This window comes from Palaemon carinicauda, unplaced genomic scaffold (genome assembly GCF_036898095.1).
Source record: "Palaemon carinicauda isolate YSFRI2023 unplaced genomic scaffold, ASM3689809v2 scaffold22, whole genome shotgun sequence".
NCBI lineage: Eukaryota > Metazoa > Arthropoda > Malacostraca > Decapoda > Palaemonidae > Palaemon > Palaemon carinicauda.
The window spans coordinates 298,125-321,601 of record NW_027169810.1 but is presented as its reverse complement, the minus strand read 5'-3'; the positions used below and the strand labels follow the sequence as shown (position 1 = coordinate 321,601).

General features: G+C 47.7%; 1 protein-coding gene across 2 annotated transcripts in view; it reads left to right on the top strand.

The window, feature by feature from the left end:
- Positions 1-23,477, top strand: part of tra2 (transformer 2) — a 196,518-nt gene that overhangs the window by 38,754 nt on the left and 134,287 nt on the right. For both annotated transcript variants that reach the window (XM_068368485.1, XM_068368486.1), the window contains exon 2: positions 20,853-20,980. In XM_068368485.1, coding sequence (XP_068224586.1) covers positions 20,853-20,980 — 128 coding nt within the window. The remainder of the gene's footprint in view (positions 1-20,852; positions 20,981-23,477) is intronic.

Here is a 23,477-nt window from a genome sequence, read left to right as displayed (position 1 = left end):
GTGCCTTACAGGGTTCGAGGTAGAGACCCATATGCTTACTGACGACAGCGACCCAGTAGCGCACCCACGCGCTGACCTCGGGTCGCGTCAGGGCACGTATCCCTCCGACATGGAGGGACCCGACAAGGGAAACGGAGATACTGTAGGGGGGACTGCGCAAAATTCTTGGTCGGATAGGGAGGAGATCCCAGATACTCCTAAGAAAGTAGTTCGAGGTAAATACGGTTAGGAAAAATACAAATTACTTAAAATTGTATATAATTTGTAATTTTAAATATTAAACTTAGCCGGTGAATACGTATATAATAGCTGACGTCTCCGACGGCTCGACAGATTCCAAAAACTCGCGAGCGATCGCCATGAAGGTTGCGGGTGTGCCCACCAGCGCCGTCTATCGGTCAGATACCGCATATACTTGTAAACAGCTCCAGTTCTTCTCTGTCGGTTTCATCGACAAGTCGATTCCATACTCGCTTTATGACCTTGAGTTTTCTACCGAATTGGTGAAGAACTTGGTTTTGGTTTTATTGCTTTCGCCGTGTTGGATTTTTAAATATTTAACTTAGCCGGTGAATATATAATAGCTGCAACTCTGCGGCTCGACAGACACATACATAAAAAACTCGCGAGCGATCGCTATGCAGGTTGCGGGTGTGCCCACCAGCGCCAACTGTCGGCCAGATACCACTCTCGGATGTAAACAAAACCTTCAATTTCTTCTCTGTCGACGTGTCGACAAGACGTACTTTTACTCGCAGTAGAACCTGGAGTTTTTCCCATCATATTTGGTGAAGTACTTTAATTTGGTTTGAGCTTTCGCAGTACAGGTGTTTTTCTTCAAATAAACCCTTGAACTCTTTTTTGAATCGGATTATTTGTTGATGACTTAGATCGTTTTTTGGAATTTTCCCTTGACTAATTCAAAATGGCTGACCCTTCTCAAGTTCCCAAGTTTCGAAAGTGTAATGCTAGGGACTGTAATAGGCGTCTTCCAAAGGCTTCTCTCGACCCTCACACTGTTTGTTCCAATTGTCGGGGTAAAACCTGTCAATTGGGAGATCGGTGTGAGGAATGCGTGGGCCTTTCGGAATTCGATTGGATCGAATTTGATAAATATACACGCAGACTAGAGAGAGATACGGTAAGGAGAAGTTCTTCTAGGTCTGTAGAATTTTCCTCTCCACATGCCCCTGAACCTAATCCTTCCCCTGTAGTGGTTGTTCCTAACCCCCCTCCTAGCACTCAGGAACCGTCTATGCAAGACATGATGCGTGCTATTCATGCCTTGGGGGAGAGAGTTGAGGCTTTAGCAAGTGACCGGAATCAACTCATGGCGGACGTGAAGGAACTCAAGTGCCAAAGTGCCACGGCGGAAAGTGTCAAAGTGCCTAGTGTTACGCAAAGTGTTGTGAACAGTGTTGCGACCGAGGGTTTGTCTGTTCGTGCCTGTCGTCCACCTAGTCCGGGACCTCTTGCAAGCTCCCAAGCCCAGGGGAGAAGCAATGTCGTACGACTTATGGGTTCGAGAGGCCTTGATCAGCGAACAGACGTTCCCTCTTTGGTATCAGGCGTATCTCGTCAAGATCGCCCCTACCATAAGACGAGAGAGCCCATTTTTACCTCGTCGTCCGAAGGTGTTTCACGTAAGAAACCTTGGACCAAGGTCTCTAGACCTTTAAAACGCAAGTCGGTCCCTTCAGGACAAGTCCAACGTCCCGGATGTAGCCACTGGGACAGTTCGGACCCGTTGCCGTCATCTGATGACTGCTCGCTGCCTAAGAGAGGCAAAGTTGTGCCGTCTCATTCGCTAACCCCGTCTGTTACCGCACCTGCTTCCGTAGACCCTAAATGGGTGTTACTGCAAGACATGCAGTCTAAGTTTGCGTCCTTGATGGAGGACTACAAGGCTGAGAAGGTTTCCGTTGAACCTACTGGCCATCAGCCATCCAAGCGTTCTGTTGTGCGTCCTGTTGACGTGGATGTAGCTTTCTCGCGTCAACCAGTTGGGGTTGTACCTCCACCGATGCGACCCAGTGTGGATTTCCAGCCGCACGTTGACGTTAGGCAACGCACTGATGCGATTGGTGACGTTCAGGACGTTCACCAACCATCAGAGTTGACTTGTTTTGACGCGGTGCGTCAACCTCCGCAACCCGGTATGGTGTTGACTGCACAACCCAGACGGTCTAAACAGTCTCGGGTGGACGCTGTGCGTCCTCGCGCACCTGTTGTTGTTGACAGTTCCCAGACTGTTCAGCAGTTTCAGGACGCTGCGTCCTGCTCCGTCACGTATGCACCAGTGCGACCGGACTCTGCGAGTCAAACGTTGCCTACACCTTTGCCGTTTTCTCATCAGTTATCGGATGAGGAACTGTCAGATGAGGACGTTGCTGAACCACAGCCTGAGGATCAGCCTTCAGAATTAGAGGAGCCTAAAGCAGTTCAACCATCCTTGGACTTTAGAAAAGTCATGGTTGTTTTTAAAGAGTTGTTCCCTGATCACTTTATTTCTGTGGCTCCTCGTTCGCCGCCGTCCGAGTTTGTTTTAGGCGTTCCTGCCACCATGCCTGCCTTTACGAAACTCGTTCTCTCTCGCTCATCCAAGAGAGCTTTACGGCTGTTAGGCGATTGGTTAGAGACCAAGAGGAGTTTAGGGAAGACGGCATTTGCCTTCCCCCCATCTAAACTCTCGTCTAGATCGAGCGTCTGGTATGCCACGGGAGAAGTTCTCGGCTTGGGAGTTCCTGCCTCTGCCCAGGGCGACTTCTCAAGTCTTGTAGACTCTCCCCGTCGCCTTGCCATGAGACGCTCGAAGATTAGTTGGTCACCCTCGGACCTGGACCACCTTCTTAAAGGCATATTTAGGGCGTTTGAAGTCTTTAACTTCCTGGACTGGTGTTTGGGAGCCCTGAGTAGGAAAATCTCATCTGCCGATAGGGATGTTTCCTTACTCATTATGTCCTGCATGGACAAGGCCGTCGGCGATGGGTCCAACGAGCTTGCCGCTTCATTCACGTCCGGAGTCCTTAAGAAACGAGAGTCTCTGTGCTCTTTTCTGTCAGCAGGAGTGACGCCATGCCAAAGATCTGAGCTACTCTTTGCGCCCTTGTCTAAGTGCTTGTTTCCTGAAGTCTTGGTTAAGGAAATTGCCTCGTCTTTAGTGCAGAAGGACACCCATGATTTAGTTGCGTCCTCGGCTCGCAAAGCTCCCCCTTTGCCTGCCTTGTCTGCTAGACCTAGGATAGACACTCCAGCGTCCAGGTTTATCCCGCCCTTTCGTGGCAGAGCCTCCAGCAGGGGAGGTGCTCGTGCCGAAGGGAAGAGAGGAAAGAGGAAAGGATCCAAGTCCTCTCGGGGCAGAGTCTGACTGCCCGCAACTTCAGACAGCAGTAGGTGCCAGACTCAAGAACTTCTGGCAAGCCTGGGAGAAGAAAGGCGCAGATCAACAATCTGTGAGGTTGCTCAGAGAGGGGTACAAAATCCCTTTTGTACGCAGACCTCCTCTAGCGACGTCCCCCATCGATCTCTCTCCCAGGTACCGAGAGGAAGCAAAGAGACAAGCCCTGAAACTGGAAGTGTCTCTTTTGCTAGAGAAGGGAGCGGTGGTCAAAGTCTCGGACCTTCAATCACCGGGGTTTTACAACCGTCTCTTCCTAGTTTCAAAGAAGACAGGAGGTTGGAGACCGGTGCTAGACGTCAGTGCTCTGAATGTCTTTGTCACAAAGACGAAGTTTACCATGGAGACCACAAAGTCAGTTCTAGCAGCGGTCAGAAAGGGAGACTGGATGGTCTCTCTAGACCTAAGGGACGCTTACTTCCACATCCCCATTCACTCAGACTCCCAACCTTTTCTGAGATTCGTCTTCGACGATGTGGTGTACCAGTTTCGGGCCCTGTGCTTTGGCCTAAGCACAGCTCCTCTCGTGTTTACGAGGCTTATGAGGAATGTGGCAAAATTCCTCCATTTATCGGACATCCGAGCCTCCCTTTATTTGGACGACTGGCTTCTCAGAGCCTCTTCCAGTCATCGCTGTCTGAAGGATCTCAATTGGACTCTAGATCTGACCAAGGAATTGGGACTCCTAGTCAACTTGGAAAAGTCCCAGCTGGTCCCATCCCAAACTATTCTGTATTTAGGGATGGAGATTCACAGTCAAGTTTTTCGGGCTTTTCCGTCGGCCCCCAGAATAGATCAAGCCCTGCTCGTCATCCAGAAGATGTTGAAGAAAGAACGCTGCTCAGTCAGGCTTTGGATGAGTCTGGTAGGAACGCTGTCATCCCTGGAGCAATTTGTCTCACTAGGAAGGCTACACCTCCGACCTCTACAATTCCATCTGGCTTTTCACTGGAAAAAGGACAAGACGCTAGAGGCGGTCTCGATCCCGATTTCCGAAAAGATAAAGACTTGTCTGACTTGGTGGAAAGACAATATCAGTCTACGAGAGGGTCTTACCCTAGCAGTTCAGAAACCCAACCACGTTCTCTTCTCTGACGCATCGGACTTGGGCTGGGGCGCGACGCTGGACGGTCGGGAATGCTCAGGTCTGTGGAACTCGAGTCAGAGGAGCATGCATATCAACAGCAAGGAGCTTTTGGCGGTTCATCTGGCCTTGATAAGCTTCGAGAATCTCCTTCGAGGCAAGGTGGTGGAGGTCAACTCGGACAACACCACAGCCTTGGCGTACATTTCCAAACAGGGAGGTACCCACTCATTGACTCTGTACGAGATCGCAAGGGACCTGCTCATCTGGTCAAAAGATCGAGGCATCTCCCTAGTAACGAGGTTCATCCAGGGCGACTTGAACGTCCTAGCAGATTGTCTCAGTCGGAAAGGTCAAGTAATTCCAACCGAATGGACCCTCCACAAGGATGTGTGCAAGAGACTTTGGGCGACTTGGGGTCAACCCACCATAGATCTCTTTGCAACCTCGCTGACCAAGAGGCTTCCAATCTATTGCTCTCCAGTCCCAGACCCAGCAGCAATACATATAGATGCCTTCCTCCTAGATTGGTCACACCTAGATCTTTACGCATTCCCACCATTCAAGATTGTCAACAAGGTACTGCAGAAATTCGCCTCTCACGAAGGGACAAGGTTGACGTTAGTTGCTCCCCTCTGGCCCGCGAGAGAATGGTTCACCGAGGTACTTCGATGGCTGGTAGACGTTCCCAGAAGTCTTCCTCCAAGAGTAGACCTTTTACGTCAGCCACACGTAAAGAAGGTACACCAAAGCCTCCACGCTCTTCGTCTGACTGCCTTCAGACTATCGAAAGACACTCGAGAGCTAGAGGCTTTTCGAAGGAGGCAGCCAGTGCGATTGCTAGAGCGAGGAGAGCGTCTACCATTAGAGTTCACCAATCGAAGTGGGAAGTCTTCCGAGACTGGTGCAAGTCAGTTTCCGTATCCTCGTCCAGTACCTCTGTAGCCCAAATAGCTGATTTTCTCTTATACCTGAGAAAAGTTCGCTCCCTTTCAGCTCCTACGATCAAGGGCTACAGAAGCATGTTGGCCTCGGTCTTCCGGCATAGAGGCTTAGATCTTTCCAACAATAAAGATCTGCAAGACCTCCTTAAGTCTTTTGAGACCTCTAAGGAACGTCGTTTGGCTACACCTGGGTGGAATTTAGACGTGGTCCTAAGATTCCTCATGTCAGACAGGTTTGAGCCTTTACATTCAGCCTCCCTGAAAGATCTCACTCTTAAGACTCTTTTCCTGGTATGCTTGGCCTCAGCTAAAAGAGTCAGTGAGCTTCATGCCTTCAGCAAAAACATCGGGTTTTCGTCAGAAAAAGCTACTTGTTCTCTGCAGCTTGGTTTCCTAGCCAAGAATGAGCTACCTTCTCGTCCTTGGCCTAAATCTTTCGATATTCCTAGCTTATCGGAGATCGTAGGCAATGAACTAGAAAGAGTATTATGCCCTGTTAGAGCTCTTAAGTTCTACTTAGCTCGTACTAAACCTTTACGAGGCCAATCTGAAGCGTTATGGTGTTCGGTTAAGAAACCATCCTTGCCTATGTCAAAGAATGCTTTGTCATATTTTATCAGATTGTTAATACGAGAAGCTCATTCACACTTGAGTGAGGAAGACCGATCTTTGCTTAAGGTTAAGACGCACGAGGTTAGAGCTGTAGCAACTTCCGTGGCCTTTAAGCAAAATAGATCTCTGCAAAGTATCATGGACGCAACCTATTGGAGAAGCAAGTCAGTGTTCGCGTCATTTTACTTGAAAGATGTCCAGACTCTTTACGAGAACTGCTACACACTGGGACCATTCGTAGCAGCGAGTGCAGTAGTGGGTGAGGGCTCAACCACTACAATTCCCTAATTCCATATCCTTTTAATCTGTCTCTTGAAATGTTTTTAATGTTGTTTTTATGGGTTGTTCGGAAGGCTAAGAAGCCTTTCGCATCCTACTTGATTTGGCGGGTGGTCAAAGTCATTTCTTGAGAGCGCCCAGATTAGGGGTTTGATGAGGTCCTGTTGTATGGGTTGCAGCCCTTGATACTTCAGCTCCTGGGAGTCTGTCAGCATCCTAAGAGGATCGCTGGGCTCCGTAAGGAAGACAGACTTACAAGGCAGAGTAATCGTCTAAGTCGACTTCCTTACCAGGTACCTATTTATTTTGGTTTTGTTATATTGATAACTGTCAAAATGAAAAAACTCTTAGCTTATACGATGTAAACTTATTTAACTCTGGTCTCTACCCACCTCCTTGGGTGTGAATCAGCTATTATATATTCACCGGCTAAGTTAAATATTTAAAAATTATATTTTAATTATAAAATAAATTTTTGAATATACTTACCCGGAGAATATATAAATTAAACGACCCTCCCTTCCTCCCCAATAGAGACGCAGTGGGATGAGAAGAAATTGAAGGTTTTGTTTACATCCGAGAGTGGTATCTGGCCGACAGTTGGCGCTGGTGGGCACACCCGCAACCTGCATAGCGATCGCTCGCGAGTTTTTTATGTATGTGTCTGTCGAGCCGCAGAGTTGCAGCTATTATATATTCACCGGGTAAGTATATTCAAAAATTTATTTTATAATTAAAATATCATTATTCAATACTATTTTCAAAAGAAATGCTTTTGAAAGGAAGGAGAGTAGAAGTGTTTTGCCCTTGCTTTTTTATCTCTGGTTTTTCCATAGAGTAAAGATGGCCGACCCTTCCCTCAGTGTACGGAAGTGTGTTTTAGGCTTTTAGTATTTATTTTACCACGTTATAGATTATTGTTGATAATTATAGATTTTCCTCTATATATTTTATATCTCACCCGCCTTTATTAGGCCTCTTCGATTAGCTTTCCATTTATACTAAACATCAAGATAAATTTTATGTTTTGTTTATATGCGGCCTTTACCTAATCCTCCCCTAGTCCGAGATGTAGGCGGTCCTAACTTGGAAACCGAAGTTAAACAACGTTGAGCCCATTCAACTTTTATTTGTTCCGACACAGAGACTTACCTTGAAACACTTTATAGGAGATTACTGGTAACTCCTCTCCGACGACCAGATTTTTACGTAGTTTCCCCCTACTTCCATGTTCTATACTGTCCTGAATAACGGGAAATAACATGACCTGGGGGCATTGCCCAGGCAGGTCGCCCGTCTTTGAGAAGCTCTCCCCAGTATGTTTTCTGGTCGCGTTGTGTTCACACACACCGCTCCTTATTCTCTGTGCGACCCCCTTTGTGCGCGTTACTATGTAGTTACTACATGGTCTCGATTCCTTCACGAGTGATTAGTGCCTTATCTGTGTTCTTTTAGGATCGTTCCTTTGTGCTTTTATTGGCGTTTTAGTGCTTTGCCTTGCTTTATGCTTGGGTTTAGCGATCTCTGTGTGTGCTTTGGAGTACGATCGCCGTTGTCCTGGGCCTAGAGCCGGGTATTCGTGTTGGGCTTTCTTGTCAAAGCCAGTTCGCCGTCAGAATGCGGCACGATGAAGACGGACTCGAAGAGGTCTCCTAGGGAAACTAGCATGTCTTCCCCTGCGACGTCGGCAGGAGAGGGGGCAGGTTGAGTGCATTCTTCTCCCCTACCCAGAGTAGGGGACGAGGTAAGTCCTTGAAGTGTAAGAAGTTGGTGCCTCCTTCCCAAGGGTGAGATGTTGTGGGGGGAACCTTCTTTGTTCAGGGCAGATCAGGCGCCTACAGGTGAGTGTGTGGGGGTCCGAGGGACACGTCTCTCTCGTAGGGACGGCGTCTCGGCGGAGGACCCCATGTGGCCTAATAATGTTCCTTTTTTCTTATCACCAGATTCATGGGTAGAGGCCTCAGGCGCTTCAGCTGCGGAGGGATCCGCTGGCGTGGGATGTACCAAGGACGCCGTTGAGGTCCCCACTGGACATGGAGGAGGTCCTATGCTAGTCCTTCACCCTGGATCCGCATCGGGGCTCGATCCTTCGGGCCCTTCAAGCGAGGAACGTCGGAGACGACACAGGAGGAAGAGAGATCAGTCTGTGTGGAGGAACTCCCCTTGCGGTCTCCCACAGGATCTCGGGACGGGAAGTCCCCGTTCCCCTTCATACAAGCCAAGAGCCCCGCCAGAGAGTCAGCTGATGGGCGGAGGACCCCGTCTTGTAGGCCTAAGTCCCTTCCTAGAGCCAACCCATCCGCTCAGTGGAGGGAGCCGTCTTCTAGGATGGGCAGCCTAGACGGGTCTCCCCATCGGGATGATAGACAGGGACGGGCACCCCCGTCGATCTGTTTCACGGAGGAGCCGTCCCGGTTCTCGAGGAGAATGGGGATCAGTCTGTGTGGAGGAACTCCCCTTGCGGGCTCCCACAAGATCTCGGGACGGGAAGTCCCCGTTCCCCTCCATACAAGCCAAGAACCCCGCCAGAGAGTCAGCCGGTGGGCGGAGGACCTCGTCTTGTAGGCCTAAGTCCCTTCCTAGAGCCACTCCATCCGCTCAGTGGAGGGAGCCGTCGCCTAGGATGGACAGCCTAGACGGGTCTCCCCATCGAGATGATAGACAGGGACTGGCACCCCCGTCGATCTGTTTCACGGAGGAGCCCGTCCCGTCGTCCAGGTCCTCCAGGAGAATGGGGATCAGTCTGTGTGGAGGAACTCCCCTTGCGGTCTCCCACAGGATCTCGGGACGGGAAGTCCCAGCGTACAGGAGAGTCCTTGCCTTAATTAGAGGTTATAACAACCTTATAGAACCCGCCACTCAAGAGGAAGAACCCTGGACTTCAGGCCTGAACAAGTTCATAGCGGTCCCCGCCCAGAAAAAGTCCTCTCTCTCTCTTCCCGAGGCCAGTAACGTGGGGATTGGAAAGACTCACATTGATAAGGTCATATCCCGCAATAGCGACTCCTGCAGGGGTCACAGCTCAGCAAAGCTCCTACAGGGTTTGAAGTCGCAGACGAAATACTACTCTTTAGAAAATAGGCCGACCGGTGCGTGCAAGACCGAGGAAACCATAGACATCCTGTGCCAGGGCATCTCCGACGGGAGGGCATCGGCAGCATCTACCTTCTTCTCCCCTTCCGAGTCGGCAATGATGGAGGAGATGTCCAAGGACTTAGTTAATGTGGCCTCCTGGCTGGATTGGTGGGCCACCACCCTAGTAGGCACCCAGATTCCTACAGACTCCATGGAACCTGCAAAACGGGAGGCTCTGAATGAGTTGCTGGGGTCAGGTAGCCGCGCCCTTAAATTCCTGACCTTTCAGTCTTTGGCTCTCTCCGCAAACTGGATTCTCTGGAGAAGAGACGCCCTAGTCAAGAACCTTCCCATTAAGATTCCTGACAGAGAAGCTAAAGCCTTGAAGACCTGCTCCGTCTGGGGGGAGCAGCTTATTCCGACGAAGAAGGCGGAAGAGGTCGTGGAGAAGTTGGCCAAAAAGAGGGAGCTACCTACCCTGAAGCCACAGGCGGCACGCCGCCCCATCTTCAGGAGGCCAGTGACAGAAGCACCCATGGCCGCGCGTACCACACCAACTCAAGGAAGGAGGGAACCCTCGTCAGGACAGTGGTCTTCCTCTGTGGTTCCCCCCCGAAGAGGTTCATCTTCTAACCCCCCAACGTATAGGTCTTCTTTCTACTCCTCCAGGAGGGGGAGAACAGGCCGTTCTTCCCGTAGGAGATAAGATGGGAGGCCCCCCTCCCCTGCCCAAGCCTCAGGTAGGGGGATGCCTCAGACTCACTTGGCAAGCATGGAAGCTCCACGGAGCAGATCCGTGGACAGTTACAGTACTAAAGGAGGGCTACAGGATCCCCTTCATGGAAGAGACACCCCCCCTAGTTCCAGCAACGCAGGCAGACTGGTTGGTGCCCAAGGACCTGGCGAAGAGGGCAGCGTTGGACGAAGAAGTCAAGACGTTGCTGCAGAAGGGAGCTTTAGAAACAGTGACATTCCCGAGTCCGGGGTTCTACAGCCGCCTGTTCCTAGTGGAAAAAGAGACAGGAGGGTGGAGACCTGTAATAGACCTGTCAGCCCTCAACAGGTTTCTCAGGAAAGTGACCTTCAAAATGGACACTCCAAGAACGGTCATGGCGTCCTTGAGAGAGGGCGACTTTTTGATTTTTATAGACCTCAAGGACGCCTACTTCCAAGTGCCCATTCATCCGTCGAGCAGGAAGTTTCTCCGGGTCAAGTGGGGTACCCAGGTGTTACAATTCAAGGCCCTATGCTTCGGTCTTTCAACAGCCCCCCAGGTATTCACGAGGGTCTTTACGACGGTCCCCATATGGGCCCACGAACGGGGCATTCGACTGATCAGGTACCTGGACGACTGGTTACTCCTTTCATCCTCAAAGGAAGACTTGAAACAACAGGGCGAAGATCTTCTTCAATTGTGCAAGACCCTGGGCATCGTGGTCAACTTGGAGAAATCACAGCTAACCCCATCCAACAGGAGGACGTACCTTGGAATGGTCCTGGATTCGTTACAGGTCAAGGCATTCCCAACCACGGAAAGGCTGGACAACCTGGATCGAGTGCTCCGGCCCTTCCTTCTGGGTCGCCCCAGAAGAGCGCAGGATTGGCAAAGGTTGGTAGGGCACCTGGTGTCCCTAGAGAAGCTGGTACCTCACGGGAGACAGAACTTAAGGGTTCAATGGAACCTGAAAGAACATTGGAACCAGAAAAGTTCCCCGGACATTGTGGTCCCTCTCCTTCAGGAGTCCAGGAAGGCCTTGGAATGGTGGCAGGATCGGTCGAACACCCTAAGGGGGATGCCACTGTCCTCCCAACCTCCGGAGGTTCTTCTCTTCACGGACGCATCGAAGGACGGGTGGGGAGCCCATCTCCGGGAAAAGACAGCAAAGGGGGCGTGGTCAGAGGGGGAGAAATCCCTACACATAAATATCCTGGAAATGAGAGCGGTCCAAGAAGCCTGCAACCACTTCGAGGAGGACATGAGAGGGCGTTCGGTGGCCCTAATGTCAGACAATGCAACGGTGGTGGCTTACGTGAAGAAGGAGGGGGGACTGAGATCAAAAGAGTTGTGCGAACTAGCCCTTCAAATCCTAAAATGGGCGGAACAGAAGGACGTCATCCTGACGGCAAGGTTCATCCCAGGGAAGAACAACGTTCTAGCAGACGGCCTCAGCAGAGTGGGGCAAGTGGTAGCAGCAGAATGGTCCCTACACCCACAAGTGGCAAGCTACATTATACAGATGTAGGGATCTCCGGTAATGGATCTGTTTGCAACAAGGTTGAACGCGCAACTCCCCGTATTTTGTTCTCCCGTCCCAGATCCGAAGGCGGCAATGGAAGACGCCTTTCAGCACAAGTGGGACGGACTGGACGTGTACGCCTTCCCCACCTTCTCCCTGATAAGGCAGGTCCTCAACAGAGTAAGGGCAGCAACCAACCTAAGGATGACTTTGGTAGCGCCTTGGTGGCCGGAGAGAGAATGGTTCGCGGACCTAAGGAACCTCACCGTCCTACCTCCTTGGCCTCTACCCGGCAGGTCAGACCTATTAAAACAACCTCACTTTCAGCGGTTTCACAGAAACCCGCAAGCCCTTCGTCTTCACGCCTGGAGATTATCCAGCGGCTCCTGAAGAAGCAAGGGTACTCCGGCAAGACAGCCAGGAGGATGTCGCTATACCGGAGGAAATCATCCACAGCCGTCTACCAGTCTAAGTGGGCGGTATTCGTGAAGTGGTGCAGGGACAAGAAGTTAGAGCCCTTGGAAGCGTCAGTGCCCGTGATAGCCGACGTCATGGTTTATCTCAGGGACAAGTTAGACATGTCAGTTCCAGCGATCAAGGGAGTTCGGGCGGCCCTGGGTCAAGTCTTTCTTCTCAAGGGCATAGATCTCGGCTCCTCCAGGCATATCTCCATGCTTATCAGAGCGTTCGAACAATCATGCCCCCCTTCCGCCCCTAGAATCCCGAGTTGGGACTTAGCGCGAGTCCTAGATATGTTACGGAAACCACCATTCGAGCCCTTAAAGGACATCGATGACAAGAATCTCACGCTCAAGGCGGTCTTCTTGCTAGCATTAGCCTCGGCTAAGAGGGTGGGCGAGCTACACGGACTGTCATTCGAGGTGGAACACACTAGGGGATGGAAGGAAGTAACCTTTAAGTTTGTCACATCCTTCGTCGCCAAGACTCAGAACCCCTCGGTGTGGGATCCGAGGTTTGAGAGTTTTTCGATTCCGGCAATCCCGAATAAAGGAAACCCGGAGGACCTAAAATTATGCCCGGTCAGGACTATTAGGAAATACTTTAAGAGAACGGCAAACCTCCGCCCGTCTATCAAGAATCTCTTCGTCTCATGGGGAAAAATAAAGAAAAACATATCCAAAAATACGGTTTCGTTCTGGCTCAGGAAAGTGATCACGCAAGCCTACTTAAAACAAGGTCTTCCTACACCGGGGAAACCCAGAGCTCACGATGTTCGGGGCATTAGCACCTCTCTAACGTTCGAAAAGAACATGTCAGTAGCGCAGGTTCTTCGAGCGGGAACTTGGTCCAACCAGTCGACCTTCACCGCACATTATCTCAAGGACTGTACGAGAAAGTCTCTAGACGGGTTTTCTATCGGGCCGGTCATCTCAGCCCTGCATTCGGTTTGACGGCTCAAGCCCCAGGCTCAATCGCGAAACATAAAGTATCTAGACACAAGGAGCCGAGTTCTATTTTCCCCCCTTTTCTAACTTTCTCGTACCGTCAGTCGTCATCAAGAAATATCGCTCATTACACAAGACGAAAATTCGCCATATCAAGCACAACGAAGATATTGCAGAAGGGTAAGTGTTATATCACACTTAATGAGTCTTTTACGTAGTTTTCCCTACTGTCCATCGGGGTCAGGGCTAAAGGGCACTCCCCCCTCCTAAGGTGTAAGTCTCCTATAAAGTGTTTCAAGGTAAGTCTCTGTGTCGGAACAAATCACAAATTTTAAGTAATTTGTATTTTTCCTAACAATACTTACCGAAGAAACACTTTAGGTTTAGGGCCCCCCCAACCGTCCCCGCAGTGCCCCGCTGACCTCGTGGTTTTGTTCATTACATAAAACATACTGGGGAGAGCTTCTCAAAGACGGGCGACCTGCCTGGGCAATGCCCCCAGGTCATGTTATTTCCCGTTATTCAGGACAGTATAGAACATGGAAGTAGGGGGAAACTACGTAAAAATCTGGTCATCGGAGAGGAGTTACCAGTAATCTCCTATAAAGTGTTTCTTCGGTAAGTATTGTTAGGAAAAATACAAATTACTTAAAATTTGTGATTTTTGTTAAGTTTAAATCATTTGCTCTGTAAGAGTTATGAAATGAATATTTTTTAGAAAATATTTTAAGAAAGATATTCTTTGAATAGTCTTCGTGCTGTTTTTTTCAAAGATGAACTAACGTTTGGTTTATTTATGCTACGCAGTTTGCGCTCTATCGTTACGGTTTCACTTTGCAGAAAGAGTAAATCGATTTTGACGTTTTGTTCATTCTTCTTTCAAACTGAAGTGTTTTAAATACTAATTTAAAGGAACTTGTTAATTTTCAATTTCTTAGTCTTTTCAGTTTTTTCCTTTGGTCAAATAACCTGTTTATTGACGAAGGGTGAGTGGGAAATTCTCTTGTGTGTGACAAGAGAGAGAGAGAGAGAGAGAGAGAGAGAGAGAGAGAGAGAGAGAGAGAGAGAGAGAGAGAGAGAGAGAGAGAGACGGAGAGAGAGAGAGAGAAAGAGAGAACGTTCCGATCTTTATTCTCGTCCCAAGTAAGGAGTTTGGGAGCGAGTAACGTTGTTCTCGATTCAGTTTTTTACTCTCGTCCCAAGTCTCTGTACGGGGAGAAAGGATAAAACGTTTTTAGTTTTTATTCTCGTCCCAAGGCACTGTACGGTGAGAGATTGAAAACGTAGTCTTTAGTGAACTAGAGTTTAGTCTCCTCCCCAGTCACTGATCCTTTTTAACTTTATATAATTCCGGTTTATTCTATATATATGTATATGTTTTTTTTTTATTTTTGCATGTGTGTTTCTTTTTGTACTAATGTGCTTACATTATACAACTCTTTTCGCAATTATAACCTTTTGATGTAAGGGAGAATTGCGTGCTTCAGGTAGATATCAGTTTTATTCATGCCTAATGTGAAATTATTGAAAAATACGATATCAGTGAAGTGAGTGCTAGAAAACATGTGCTGTGTTGCGGAGGGTTCGTTTGTTCGTGCTTGTCACTTGCCTAGTCCGAGACCTCTTTCAGGCTCCCATGCACCAGGGAGAAGGAATGTCGTAGGACCTAAGGGAGTGAGGAGTGTAAACCAACGAACAGACGTTCCCTCAAAGGTATCGGACGTTGCTCGGCAAGCACGTCCTTGCCATAAGACAGGAGAGACGAAGTTTCTCCTCGTCATCCGAAGACTTTTCGCAAAAAAAAACCTTGGCGCAAGGTTTCTAGACCCTTTAAGTGAAAGTCAGTCCCTTCAGGACAGGTCCAGCGTCCTGGCTGTAGCCATGGGGACAGCTCTGACCCTTTGCAGTCGTCGGAAGACTGTTCGCCTATTAAACGCAAGCGTAACACGGGGTCCGAGGGTCGCGGTAAAGGCAATGTTTTGCCAACACAGACGTTACCGTCGTCTCGGCCCGTTCCGACTCCCGTTGATCCTAAATGGGTTGTCCTGCAGGACATGCAGACTAAGCTTGCCTCCCTTATGGAGAAGTATGACGTTGACTGGCCAGACAGTACTACGTTGGATCCTTCTCTTTGGTTACGGTTCTTTCTCTTTGCCGACACATACGCCGAATAGTCTGGCCTATTCTTAACAGATTCTCCTCTGTCCTCACACACCTGACAACACTGAGGTTACTAAACAATTCTTCTTCGCTCAAGGGGTTAACTACTGCACTGTATTTGTTCTGTGGCTACTTTCCTCTTAGTAAGGGTAGAAGAGACTCTTTAGCTATGGTAAGCAGCTCTTCTAGGAGAAGGACACTCCAAAATCAAACCATTGTTCTCTAGTCTTGGGTAGTGCCATAGCCTCTGTACCATGGTCTTCCACTGTCTTGGGTTAGAGTTCTCTTGCTTGAGGGTACAATCAGGCACACTATTCTATTTAATTTCTCTTCCTCTTGTTTTGTTAAAGTTTTCATAGTTTATATAGGAAATATTTATTTTAATGTTACTCTTCTTAAAATATTTTATTTTTCCTTCTTTCCTTTCCTTACTGGGCTATTTTCCCTGTTGGGGCCCCTGGGCTTATAGCATTTTGCTTTTCCAGCTAGGGTTGTAGCTTAGCAAATAATAATAATAATAATAATAATTGAGCAGGTTCACGATGAACCTTCGCTTTCGAGTCGCCGTTACGCTAAACGAGACTCTGGCCGTCAGCCGCCCAAACGAGCATTTACTCGTCCTTTTGACGTTATGAAACGTGATGTCGGTAGTTTGTCACGTCAGTCACGTGACTTGGATCCTCACTCGCTGCAGTCCCGTGTTGACTTTCAGCCGCTGCCGCAGCCTCGTGTTGACGTTCAGCCGCTGCCGCAGTCTCGTGTTGACGTTCAGGACGTTCGCCAACCAGCTCAGTTGCCTTATTTTGACGTTGAGCGTCAAGCACCGCAGTCAAGGGTTGTTTTGACTGCTCAGTCTAGGCAGTCAAGGCAGTCTCGACTTGACGTCGAGCGTCCATCAACTCCTGTTGTTGTTGCTGGTCAGTCCTTTCAGCAGCGACATGACGTCGCTTCCTTGACTGCTACTGCTGCTCCTTTGCGTGTGGACTTTGCCTGTCAAGCATTGCCACCGCGGCAGGTCTCTCCTTTTCATGAGACTCGGCATTTGTCGGACGAGGTTCCTTCAGATGAGGAAGTTGCTGATCCCCCTCCTACTGATATTCCTTTGGGGACTTTGTCAGACGGAGAGGAGCCTAAAGCTGCTCAGCCCTCTATGGACTTTAAGAAAAATTATGCTGATTTTTAAGGATCTTTGTCCGGACCATTTTGTAACTGCTGCTCCTCGTTCGCCTTCGTCAGAGTTTACACTAGGCCTAGCTACTTCAAAGCCGTTGTTTTCTAAGCTAGTGTTCTCTCGCTCTTCTAAGAGAGCTTTACGTTTGCTAGGCGACTGGTTGATCACCAGGAGGAGTTTGGGGGAGACAGCCTTTGCTTTCCCTCCTTTTAAACTGGCTTATAGAGCGAGCGTCTGGTATGACACGGGAGAAGTTCTCGGCTTGGGAGTTCCTGCCTCTGCCCAGGGAGACTTCTCAAGCCTCATAGACTGTCCCCGTCGCCTGGCCATGAGACGCTCCAAGATTTTATGGTCGGCTTCAGAGCTAGACCATCTCCTGTTAGGAGTTTTTCGAGCGTTTGAAGTTTTGCTGTACAATTATGTCATGCATGAACAAGGCTATCAGGGATGGCTCCTATGATCTGACAGCCACGTTCTCTGCAGGAACAAGGCTATCAGGGATGGCTCCAATGATCTGGCAGCCACGTTCACTGCAGGAGTACTTAAGATGTAAGTGCGCTCAATGTGTTCATTGTCAAGACAAACTTCACGATGAAGACTACCAAATCTGTCTTGGCAGCATTAAGGGAAGGCGACTGGATGGTCTCTCTCGACCTTCAGGATGCATACTTCCACATCCCGATTCATCCAAACTTTCAACAACATCTGAGGTTTGTGGACGGGAAAGTAATGTACCAATGTCGAGCACTGTACTTCGACCTCATTCCTGCTCCTCTTGTTTTTACAAGGCCCTTGCAAAATGTAGCAAGCTTTCTACATTTTTTGAGGATTCAGAGCCTCCCTTTATTTTGACGACTAGCTGATCAGGGCGTCGTCATTATATCGCTGTCTGGAGAGCCTCTAATGGACATTAGACCTAACCAAGGAGCTAGGTCTCATAGTGAACGTAGAGAAGTTGTAAATTACAGTACCCCATCCCAGACTATTCTTTATTTTGGGAATGGAGATACAGTGTCTGATTTTTCGGGCTTTTTCGTCTCCCGCAAGAATGGAACAAGCTCTGTTAAAAGTCCTTCACTTGCAAGAGAAAAACAGTTGCTCTGTAAGAGTTTGAACTAGCCTCGTGGTAACTCTTTCATCGCTGGAGTAGTTTATCTCTCTGGGGAGACTCAACCTATGCCCTCTCCAATTTCACCTAAACCATTGGAATAAGGAGAAGGGCTTAGAGAGTATCTCTTTCCCAATCTCCAACTCAGTCTAGACATGTCTGACTTGGTGGGACAGCAACATCAGACTTCGAGAAGGTCTTTCTCTTGCGATCAAGAACCCAAACCATGTGTTGTTTTCAGATGCATCGGATTTGGGTTAGGGAGCTCCACTGGACAGTCTGGAATGCTCGGGTCTTTGATCCACGGATCAGAAGGAACTCCATTTAAGGCAAGTAACATCTCTCCTTTGGCGAGATTTGTGCAAGGAAAATGAATGTTTTGGCGGACGGCCTCAGCAGAAGAGGACAAGTCATCTCCATGGAGTGGACGTTGCATAAGACTGTGTGCGGGAAGCTATGGATGACATGGGGTCAACCCACCATAGATCTTTTTGCGACTTCTCTGACAAAGAGGCTCTCGACTTACTGCTTTCCAGTTCCAGATCCAGAGGCAGCCCACATAGACGCTTCCCTGCTGGACTGGTCTCACCTGGACGTTTATGCCTTTCCACCTTTCAAAATCCTAAACAAGGTGCTGCAGAAGTTCACCTCTCACGAAGGGACCAGGTTGACATTGGTTGCTCCACTCTGGCCCGCGAGAGAGTGGTTCACAGAGGTACTTCAATGGCTGGTAGACGTTCCAAGGAGTCTACCTTTAAGGATGGATCTCTTATGGCAGCCCCATGTAAGGAGTCTTCATCAAAGCCTCCCCGCGCTTCGTCTGACTGCCTTCAGACTATCGAAAGACTCTCAAGAGCTCGAGGATTTTCGAAGGAGGCAGCCAGAGCGATTGCGAGAGCTAGGAGAGCATCTACCATCAAGGTCTACCAGTCGAAGTGGGAAGTCTTTAGAGACTGGTGCAAGTCATCATCCATTTCCTCTTCCAGTACCTCTGTAGCCCAAACTGCAGACTTTCTCCTGCATCTGAGAAATGTTCGCTCCCTCTCTGCTCCCACTATTAAGGGCTACGGGAGCATGTTGGCTTCTGTGTTCAGACATAGAGGCTTAGATCTGTCCAATAATAAAGATCTCCAAGATCTCCTTAAGTCCTTCGAGACCTCTTAAGGAGCGTCGTATGGCAACTCCTGGATGGAACTTAGACGTGGTCCTAAGGTTCCTAATGTCCGACAGGTTTGAGCCATTACATTCAGCCTCCCTGAAGGATCTCACCCTCAAGACGCTTTTCTTAGTGTGCTTGGCTTCGGCTAAAAGGGTCAGTGAGATCCATGCCTTTAGTGAAAACATCGGCTTTTCTACAGATAAAGCCACATGTTCGCTTCAGCTTGGTTTCTTGGCCAAAAATGAACTGCCTTCTCGTCCTTGCCCTAAATCTTTTGATATACCTTGCCTATCAGAGATCGTAGGCAACGAGCTTGAAAGAGTACTGTGCCCAGTTGGAGCTCTTAAGTTTTATTTAGCTCGTACCAGATCCTTACGAGGTGGATCTGAGGCCTTATGGTGCTCAGTTAAGAAGCCCTCATTGCCTATGTCTAAAAATGCTTTATCGTATTTTATTAGATTTTTAATCCGAGAGGCTCATTCTCACTTGAGTGAAAGAGATCGTTGCTTGCTTAAGGTCAAGACGCACAAAGTAAGAGCTATAGCAACTTCCGTGGCCTTTAAGCAAAACAGATCTCTACGAAGTATTATGGACGCGACCTTTTGGAGGAGCAAGTCGGTGTTCGCTTCATTTTTACTTAAAAGACGTCCAGACTCTTTATGAGGACTGGTACACACTGGGTCCATTCGTTGCAGCGAGTGCAGTAGTGGGTGAGGGTTCTACCACTACATTCCCTTAATTCCAATATCCTTTTAATCTTCTCTTGAAATGTTTTTAATCTTGTTTTGGGTTGTACGGAAGGCTAAGAAGCCTTTCGCATCCTTTTTGATTTGGCGGGTGGTCAAATGTCATTTCTTGAGAGCGCCCAGATTAAGGGTTTTGATGAGGTCCTGTTGTATGGGTTGTCGCCCTGGATACAACAGCTCCTGGGAGTCTTTCAGCATCCTGAGAGGATGGCTGGGCTTCGTGAGGAAAGCGGACTAACAAGGCAGAGTAATCGTCAGAGTCTGCTTCCTTACCAGGTACCTATATTTATTTGGGTTTTGTTATGATATAACTGTCAAAAACTCTAAGCATATACGCCTTTATTGTATTAATACTGGTCTCTACCCACCACCATGGGTGTGAATCAGCTATTATATATTCACCGGCTAAGTTTAATATTTAAAAATGATATTTTGATTATAAAATAAATTTTTGAATATACTTACCCGGTGAATATATAAATTAAAGGCCCTCCCTTCCTCCCCGATAGAGACCTAGGGGACTGAGAAGAACTGGAGCTGTTTACAAGTATATGCGGTATCTGACCGATAGTCGGCGCTGGTGGGCACACCCGCAACCTTCATGGCGATCGCTCGCGAGTTTTTGGAATCTGTCGAGCCGTCGGAGACGTCAGCTATTATATATTCACCGGGTAAGTATATTCAAAAATTTATTTTATAATCAAAATATCATTTTTCCTTACTATACAAACCTTAGCTACTTATACAAACTTGCCCGCCATCCCTATCCCCCTTGAAGTCCTACCTCCAAGCAAAGTGACTAAATCACAGGTGTGTGAACGGGAATGGTAGAAAGCTACCCCCCCCTCACTAACTAGCGGTGTAGGTAGTTAACCCTTGCTAAATTTTAATGGCTCTTCATTTCAGCTCCGCCAAAAGTATAACCCCTTATAAATAGCTAAGGTTTGTATAGTTAGGAAAAATGCAAATTATCTTCCAATTTGTCGTAGTTAAAGGTTATTTACTAAACAGTGGTGAGCCTCTTCCCTCAAATCCAGAAAAATATTTTCTACAGTTTATATGTACAGAATGCCCACATATGAGTAAAACATGATTAGTATAATATATTATCATCTTCGTATTTTCAGGGATAATTTTACTCTTTACTTCATGTATCTTTCAGCATAACCATGAAATAAATCGTTTTGATTAAAAACATTATTTGAAACATGAAATATACTGTAGATGTTCTCCAAGCCAAATATACAAAAATGGAAATTTTCAAAATTCTAGACAGAGGTCATGAGCCGTGCCCCTTAATGCTAACATTTTATTATACTGTACAATATATGGTTTTCACTTTCTTGGTAATAACCCTGCCAGGCAGGCAGCCACATAACTTCAAATAAACCAAACTATCTATGAACCTTGATTGTACTGTAAATATTTAATCCTTATGAATGTATTTTCATTGATAATTGTTATTTGCTCGCAGAGTCCGGAGGGGGAAAGACACAGCCGTTCACCCCAATCAAGGTCACGTTCAAGGTCACGTCTTGAGTCTGAGTCGAGACGAGATTCTCACTCGCGTTCTCCTGCAGGACGAAGACGCTCCTATAGCAGGTTAGTTCCTCTTATTTTTTTAAAAGAATAATTAAGATTATCAGTAAAGAATAATTCTGTTCATATTTCTGTCAGTTGTAGACTGAAGACTTGTTGAAAGATGGTTTAAGTATTATATAGTGTGCTGCAATGGTCAGAACTATAACTTGAATATGATGCTTTTGCACTTTGTAGAATTTAGAATGATTTTACTGGTAGATGCATGGTTTGTTTACATGTTTCTGTCGAGTAGTTATATTTCTCATGTGGACTAACCTGCAGTTTCAAGTTGTAACCAATTTTGCATAAAGTATGTGCCATCTCTAATGTATATGATATTGTTTATGTTGTGGTCGTGTAAGTCTATTATACTTATTAATCTGATAAAATGGTAATATATTTCTTTATGGTTACAATGTACAGTAGTTTTTAAGGGCAGTTTTAGAAGACATTTTTAGGGACAGTGTCACAAAAGGTCCAGCTTAGGAAAGAAGTATTATGTGCAATACAGTAGTTGTCGTAACACGTCTAATGTTTCAATACTTGAATATATCACAGCCATTTTTATTAAAAGTTTGCATGAGGACATCAAGAGTAGTTACTGTTATGTATACTGTTTTGATATTTTTTTCTTAAATCTAGTAACTGGAATTCAGTAGCATCCACATGAAAACTTGTTGAAGATCAAGCTGTGTACTAACTGCAAACAAGAAACAGAGGCAAGAAAATTGGAGGTTGACTAAGAATGCTTCTTTAGCAGTGCTTTGCCTGCGAGATCCATATTCACTGTTGCGTCTCAAGATAACAGGTACTGTAATAATGTTTAGATGGTGAACTGTAGATATTAATATTACATCATGACTAAAAATCAAAGTTGGGTTTTATTGCTATAGAGGAATAAGCTCCAGGTTAGTGTTTGAAGATTTGGATTTTCCTCATCCAAATTTTTCTGAAGTAGTTCTTGGTATGGCTGTGAAACTGTAGGAAAATTTGTTTGTTTCATAACTGGAATACAAACCAACGCTATTTATAGGGGTGTTACTTTCGGCAAAGTTGAAAGTTCGAGCCATTAGAAATTAGCAAGGGTTAACCACCCGTATCAATAGTTAGCTGGGGGGATGGCTGTAGTAACCATCCCTCTTCCTCACACACTTGTGACTGTACTTCACTTTTCCTTTGGCTCTGATGGAGTATGGTTGTTACCGCTCTTCCTCGTCACCAATTTGGAAAGCCATTACTAACTTTTTGTCCTTTTTCTTTCAAGTTTGTGTGTGTGTGAGTGCTTCCCTGTTGCCATACATACCTGCCCTGGACCCGAGGGCCACTCCTGCGGAACTTTTATAACCGCAGGGGATATCGATCCTATCCTTTGTGTCCGACTTGTCGGGGACAACGGTGGGATATAAACAACAAGTGTAATGAGTGTAGTGAGTGCTCTGCCTCCCAGTGGGAGAGATATGGGGGATGGCGAAAGAAGAAGTCTGAAAGGGATTCTTCTATTTCGAAGGTTTCCTCGAGGCAGAAGAAACCCAAAGCTTCTTCCTCCGCCCCCTGACCTTCCTCTGAAGCTGCTTCTCGACCAGTTTTCTCTGGGGAACCATTGAGCAGTAGCGTAGCCCCTTTATCTCTCGGACAACCTCGTTCCTCAAGAGACTGTCGCTTCTCCTAGCGAAGCGGCTCCACCTCTCACCCCGGGAGAGTCCTTGTCTCTTTCTCCTTTTTTGCAGATTTGGCTGTCCTTGGGATTACCCGGTCTGCCTTCCAAGGAGGTGTTTCTGCAACTTCTTCAGCGGGTTGTGGAGTTGCAGCGCTTGTCTGCTTCGGAGGTGGATCTTTTGGCCCTTATGGATCTGGTGGTGTCTGAGGAGTCCTCTGCTATCCTGCCGGCAGACTCTGTTCCTACCTCTTCTTCAGGTCCTTCCGCTGCCGCCGAGGACTGCGCTCCCCCCTCTCCGTCCATCCTTCGGGGACGTAACAATGTCCAAGGCGTTTCTTTCCTGGGGTGATCACCTCTTGTTTGCGAGAGAGACCACCCATAAAGACTCCTCTTCGGAGGCTTACTGACGATCAGCTTGCTAATCACTCTGCTCCTCTGGAGGCTCGTCCTTGGGGGTCGTCACCCTTGTCGTGGCCGTCCTTCTCTTCCCTTCAAATATGCTCCTTCGCCTCCAGTGAAGAAACATTTGTTTGGCTCTTCAGCATCTGCACAGCTATCCTCTTCAGAGGATCTTCCTCCTCCTGGTGTGTCTGGTTCCCAACTTAAATCTATTTCCTCGGACTCAGCACTGTCTCATTTTTCGCCAGTCTTGTGGCGCTCAACAGACCCCCTCGCCTCGTCCCCTGCACGTGATCAAACTTCGGTTCATGACTCGCCTCGGGCTTGCCTCCTGCTCGTCGTTCGCCTTCTAGGATCCGTTCTCGATCCTCTCTTGTGACTGCTCATCCCTCTAAGGGTCACATCCGTTCTACCAGGAACCTTTCGACAGCTCGTCGATTGCCTGCTCACCAACCTATAGCT